This window comes from Octopus bimaculoides, chromosome 14 (genome assembly GCF_001194135.2).
Source record: "Octopus bimaculoides isolate UCB-OBI-ISO-001 chromosome 14, ASM119413v2, whole genome shotgun sequence".
NCBI classification, from domain to species: Eukaryota; Metazoa; Mollusca; class Cephalopoda; order Octopoda; family Octopodidae; genus Octopus; species Octopus bimaculoides.
Window position 1 is genome coordinate 59,511,125 of NC_068994.1, and position 6,691 is coordinate 59,517,815.

At 36.9% G+C, this 6,691-nt stretch overlaps 2 protein-coding genes across 2 annotated transcripts in view; both read left to right on the forward strand.

The window, feature by feature from the left end:
* Nucleotides 1-97: 97 nt before the first annotated feature.
* The window catches only part of LOC106878011 (BTB/POZ domain-containing protein KCTD9), a 26,976-nt gene continuing 20,382 nt past the window's right edge, over nt 98-6,691 (forward strand). Inside the window, exon 1 of the mRNA XM_014927088.2 lies at nt 98-488. Within this exon, the coding sequence (XP_014782574.1) occupies nt 441-488 (48 nt within the window). The 5' untranslated portion in view covers nt 98-440. The remainder of the gene's footprint in view (nt 489-6,691) is intronic.
* Nucleotides 3,386-4,717, forward strand: LOC106878012 (palmitoyltransferase ZDHHC11). Its single transcript, XM_014927089.2, has one exon. The coding sequence runs from the start codon at nt 3,726-3,728 to the stop codon at nt 4,569-4,571; it is 846 nt and encodes a 281-aa protein (XP_014782575.1). The 5' UTR covers nt 3,386-3,725; the 3' UTR covers nt 4,572-4,717.

Consider the following 6,691-nt stretch of genomic DNA (forward strand, 5'->3'; position numbering starts at 1 on the left):
ATATATATATATATATGAATGTATGTATGTGTGTGTGTGTGTGTGTGCATGCTAGTTTTTTTTATGTATGTGTGATAGCTTTTATGAAGTTAATAGTAACAAGGTGAGGAGCGACCTTCAGCTGGCCGAGCCTGGAACTCTTCATGTCTTCCTTTCGTTACAAACCATCGTATGTAACACACATATTTATGTATAAAGATATCTATATATTTAAATATATATAATTGGTATAGTAATGAACTTCTATAGAAAGAGGAAGTATTTAAAATGAAGTAAAGACATAAATCCACTCAAAGGAATACAATAAATAGACACATGTTTACTGTCAAAATATGTTCGTTGGAGACAGAAGCAGAGCAAAAAATCGAAAAGAGATATAAAACTGACAATGTTAAATTATTCATCGACGTTTCAATGATAAAACAAACTGGTGTAGAAACATGAAAAGGATCATCATATTTCTGAATGGATCAAGTACGGACGGAAAGGTAAATAATATTATGACCTCACTTATTAGACTATTGACATATTTATATGTCTACACATCAATCCATGTGCGCCTGTTGGAAGGATGTCAAGAATCAGGTGTCTTGTTTTAAAGTTAATTTTGCTTCATCTATTTTGCAAGTCGATCGCCACTCAGTTTCCTTGATATAGGTTTCTGTTACTCGATTTTTCCCCATTTAGCTGCTATTTTTCTTCTCTGATCTTCCGAGCTCATAGAGATTGTCCAATTCAACTGAAGGTGTTTTTTTTTTCTCATTTCGGGGATCCCCCTGAAAGTGAAACACCATTCCGATATCAATAATATCTCCTTCATTTGTTGTTATCGCTGTCTCTCTTATTAACAATGGATACACTTGCTTAGTTGCAACAAATTTTCTCCTCCGTTCCCTGCTCTTTTTATTCACATTAACATTTTTTGACATTAGAAATATGGGTAAATTGTTACTCTTCCACCCGTTTCATGAGACGGGTGTCTTCTCTGATCGACAGACTTTCGGAATAGCTACCACTTACCTCAAGGAATTGGGTGGTTGTTTTTTTCGGTGAAAGAATTTTTTGCCCCCCCCCCCCCAAATTCAATTACTTACATTGTTGCTTCCCTATTCTGTGCCCTTTGCCGGTAAATTTTTACTGTTATTCTTATCTCAAGACGAGTGTAATAGTAAAATTATACTCGATGTGTTAGTACTGAATAAGTATTTAAGGTAAAAGATCTTAGAAAATAAATGCAAGAATAAGTATTTCGAAGAACGACCCACTTCAAGAATATCTCTTGTGGGACGAAACAACTGATTGAGTAACGAAAACAGGCCGAGGATAGAATTTGCAGGAAATAGAAAGGTGAATGCGTTCGAAATGAAAATTTCATACAAGATCATAAATTTGATGCAAGAGTAAATGAATTCCTCAAGGATATCAAAAGTTAATAGAGAGAGAGAGAGAGAGAGAGAGAGAGAACAGCCAATAAATGGAGATTGGGATGGTGGATATAAGCATTGATGAAGTGTTTAGCGTAGTTGTTTTGGTAGTCGTCTGGAGTTTAATTCTTGGGTGAATCAGTATATATATTTAGGTAAAAACAGAACGAGCAAGCAACACCTTAATTAGAAGAGTAACTAATAGGAGTTATATTCTTGTTATGGACAACAAAATGGCAATAGTCTGCCTCCGTGGATTAAAGTTTTGGGAACGTTACTGAACACGTAAGAGGAACAACCAAAGACATCGTGTCGGTAACAACTAAGGACATTCGTTCAGTGTTATTATTATACAAGATCATTTTCTTGATAATTGTTTTACTTTTAAAGATCCTATAAAGTTAAAAGGCACCCAACTTTTTAAATAATATCTTGTTTTATATTTTGGTCAGTGTTCCCTTAAACGCTCACATATCATCAACGTTTTAATAGCCATTTTCCATGCATGCATGGGTCTGACACTTCGCTGTGGTACATTTTCTACGGCCTGACGCCTTCCTGTTGTCAACCCTTACCTGTTTCCTAGCAAAGTAATACTTTTCCCATGGTGAGACATATTTTCATGGAAGTTGGGAAACCGATGACACCGTTTGTATGAGAGAAAGGCTTGCTTATATGCATCAAGGTACACGCACGCACGCATACATATCGTCATCATAATTTAGCTTCCATGCTTGCAGAGGTCAGGCAAAATTTATTGATGCAGATTTTCTATGGTCAGTTGCCCTTCCAGTTACCAACCCACATGTTTCCAAGTAAGGAGAAGTATTTAACCAAAAATAAACCTTTGTACTTGGCTTTTGTCTGTATGGAGAAAGCTTCTGACAGGGTCCCTTGTTCCCGTTTCTGGTGGTCAATGTGTAAGCAAGGGATAGATGAGTGGTTGGTGAGAGATGTACAGGGATGCTGCCAATAAGGTGAAGGTGGGTAATGAATAGAGTGTGGAATTCAGTGTACAAGTAGGAGTTCACCAAGGATTGCTTCTCAACCCCCTTTTGTTTATTATAACAGAGGAATTTAAGACTGGCTGGTCTTGCGAGCTCCTCTATGCTGATTACCTTGATCTTATAGCTGAATCACTTCCAGAACTAGAGAAGAGATTTCAGGTGTGGATGCAAGGTCTGGAATTAAAGGGCGTTAGAGTTAATTTAGCAAAGACCAAAGTCCTTGTAAATAGGAAAACAGACAAAATTTAGAATGTGGCTGGGTTGGGGTTTACAAGAGGAGATGGGGGAGCATAAGAGGTGAGATGGGAGATCAATATTGACCACTTTGCCGACCCCTACTCTAGAACAGCAACCCCTATTTCAGCCTAGGGGTTCTTTTGTGCAGACGTCAGGCCACGGATGTTGACACGAAACCTCAATCGTATTGATCTCACTTGTCTCGCTCTGCATGGGAACGTCATAGTTCACAGATGTTATTGTTTGGAATAATAACTTTCCAAAATACACCAACATTTCTTGGTTATCTCATACTCGTCTTCATGATATTCAGTGCTGCTGGCTTTCTACTGCATACCCTCGCCTTTTTTTTAACGGCCATAACACGCATTTAATGATGTGGAACTCTAATAACGGTCTTGCAGTCAGACCCTGATTGTGGAGTCTGCAGAAACCAAAGCCGGCCATTATATAAAAAGAACGAGCAGCATCATTGTTTATCCTTGAGATGAGGCTGAGAGAGCTTGGATATGTTCCTGAACATGAATTTGTGTAGTTTATTGTTACAAATCACGCAAATACGAAAAAAAAAATGATAATAAACAAAAGGTTAAAATTGGAACGTAGTCGTGTTTTTAATAAACATTTGTTTAATTGTCCTAAAATGAGTTAACAACAACTTTGACTTCAGGATAGATTTGAACTCTGCACTATACAAATACTCAAAGAATAAACTGTTTATTGTTTAAGCAGATGGCTCCCACCCCCGAACCAGTGAAATGTGTTGCCCTTTTGACCTGTTACCACCTTCACTAGCAAATCTCCGACTCAACCTTGCTGTGTGCAAGTTAAAAACTAGTACTTTACCAACACATTTCATCTAATTGACTACGATCCTGGTTGTAACTGATGCCTGTTGTCGCCTGGCCCCCTCCCGCTCTTTCCTTCAATAAACCGACGCAACGGAATGATATATCCAACAGTTATTTAGCTTGGTTTCTTTAGTCAAACTAGTTCCTTTATATGGTACTCCCTGGCAAACGCGAAGACAAAAGAAAACGTCCTTTAATCTTTGAAAATGCCTTTCAGTTATGCTTCCGCGTCTCCCACGGAGAGAACTTTGTTGACTGGACATAGTGAACAACATGGCTGCCACCGTTTGAAGAACTGTCGCCAAGCAGTTCTGTGGATTTCAGTTCTGTGGATTTTCTTCGTATACTTTTCGGCCGTCTTGCCTCTCTTTCCAACGAAAACCACCGTTGGTTTGGGTACAGTGACAAGTCTGATGAGCCTTCTATTTCTGACAACATTTTTCGTCACGAAATTGACCGACCCCGTTGATCCGGTGTCTCGCATTGGCAGTTCAATGCCGAACGGAGAACCTGTTGAATCGTCAGCACTTTTGAAAGTCGCCATAAAATATGATGAAGACCTTCGTTACTGCGCCAAGTGCGGCACTTACGTGTGTGGATCGTCCTACCACTGCCCAATCTGTCAGAAATGTGTCCTCCTCTTTGATCATCATTGTATTTGGCTGAATAATTGTATCGGAAGCCGCAACTACGCCTGTTTCATTCTTAGTTCCAGCTCAGCTTTCATTCTGTCTGCTACAGTTTTTACCAGCACTCTGGTTATTATGTCGGAGCGTATCCATTCTATCCTGTTAGTCGGTTGGTGGAAATTTATGTGCCGTTACGCCACTGAGCGCAATTCTTTACCCACCTTCGAAATTCTCTTCATTCGCTGTCGACCTGACGTCTGGTTAGCACTGGTATGTGCCACCGAGATCTTGGTTTTCGTTATAATGATTCTCCTTCTGTGTTTGATTGTCTTCCACTTTTATTTGATGTGCCACAACACGACCACGCTGGAGTACATACGTCAGACACGTAACTATCCGGTTCGTGCTCTTTGGGATACATGACCTGGTCGAAAAGAAAAACCGATACACGAAAGATACAAGATATATGCCGTCATCTTTTTCTTTGGCTCTGGTTTGTGTATTTATTCCTCTCTAATATTCCACACAATAATTGTTGTTCCAGATAATTAAAACAATTTATCTCTTTTCTTAAGAATTTACTTCTTTCGATTTAATGAGGAACAAAATTAAAATTTATTATACGGAAACCCTAAAAACGAAATCCAGATTTAATTCCAGGAATATCTTTACTCAAACAGTAATTCTTTCTCAAATTCTTCCACCAAATATCTTTGGTTTCTAACAAGGAATTTTATAAACCAAATTACTTTGGGACATTTCTTTTCTTGCTTACATTGTTACATGATTTTGTTTTCTTTTTTTTATTCCGAATAAAATGGCAAATATTTTCAAATTTAGAAATAGTTTAGCATTTACTTAAATTCTATTTGCTGCCATTATTATTATTATTAAGGCGGTGAGCTGCTGGCGGAATCGTTAGCACGCCAGGCGAAATACTTAGCGGTATTTCGTCTGCCGCTACGTTCTGAGTTCAAATTTCGCCGAGGTCGACTTTGGGATCGATTAAACAAGTACCAGTTACGCAAATTTGAGGCCTTGTGCTTTCAGTAGAATGGATTATTATTATAATATGTGGTCGATTTGCAGAATTAAGTCTGGGACATCGAAGAGTCTAACAGTCCTCATATTTATTCTTTGTGCTGATTCCAACAGCATAAATATCCATATACCTGTACTTAAAACCGCTATTAATATTTCGGTGCGAAAGCACCTGGAAGGAAGCATTAACATTTAAACAAGTCCATGAAAATATTTGGCAAGATCTGAAGAACAAAAGAATGCAACAACACTATTTCTGTGAGTTTTTGCTTATGTAAATTAATTATTAACTGTGTGTGTAACTTAATGGCTTTTATGAATCGTATGAAGACAAATATCTATTGATGTTTTCATAGAATTTTGTTAGTTCTATGCTCTCTGTTAAATGTTTTCTATTTGCACCCAGTCTCAGCTTTATGGTTTTGGATTTGCCAACAGAACGAATTTTTTTTGATGGCCAGATTCTTTCAAGACATTCAAAACCACAAATAGAATACATTTTGCTTCCAAAGTTAGACAGACGTAAAAATATTTGAGTATTCGTAAAGAAACGAAAATACCAATATACGAAAAGAAAGAAAAAAAACAAACCTCAATCGTTTTTGTTTTTCTTCTCTTTGCTTATTTTCCATTCGTTTACTTCTTGTGCAGTACATATATATTGGTTTCAAGCAATTTCCACGGATGGGTAAAGTCGATTACTCAACTGCTACTTATCTTATCCATCCTGAAAGGAATAAAAGCAAAGTCGACCTCGTCGGAATTTTAACTCTGAATATAAAAACGGACGAAATACCGCAAGGCATTTTGCTTGGCCTCCTGCTAACGATTCTGGCAGCTCGTAAATATTAACGTTTAGTTTTGAAATTTGTACAGAATTTCATTCATGACTTCAGGTGTATCTCTTATATAATGGTTGATTCTTGAACTCACTTTGTCATTTTAGAGGTTTAATATTTTTTTTAAAGTAGATTTTCGGTGCTACAGTTGCCTTTAAAAAAATTTTTTTTTTTTTACTCTTTAATCAAATATTTGACAAGAAATGGTAATTGCTAATTCGCAAGGAAATTTGATTTAAGTAAAATAGTTTAGTTTTTCATCAAAACTGTGATTTGGTCCAAAGTTATGAAATTTGCAATATTTACACTTTACACCCGTCTCACCTTCAGTGGTTGGGGTTTATCTAAAAAATGAGTGATTTCCGACGATTTTGATACACAGATTCCTTCAAAAACCCATGAAAAATCGTAGGAAAAACACAAATTTCATCTTCAAAGTGAGACATGTGGAACAGCAAAAAATTTACATCATAGAACTGGTAGTTTGTGTAAACTTATTCAATTTTTTTTCTATGATACAACTACAATTAACGAACATTTAAATTAATATATTTTCCATGAAAACTTATCGGAATATTAAACATACGGTCTGCGGTAGTATTTGGTCAACCCGCGCCTCTTTCGGCTCAATTTTATAAAGCGAAACTTTTTCATTTTTAATTA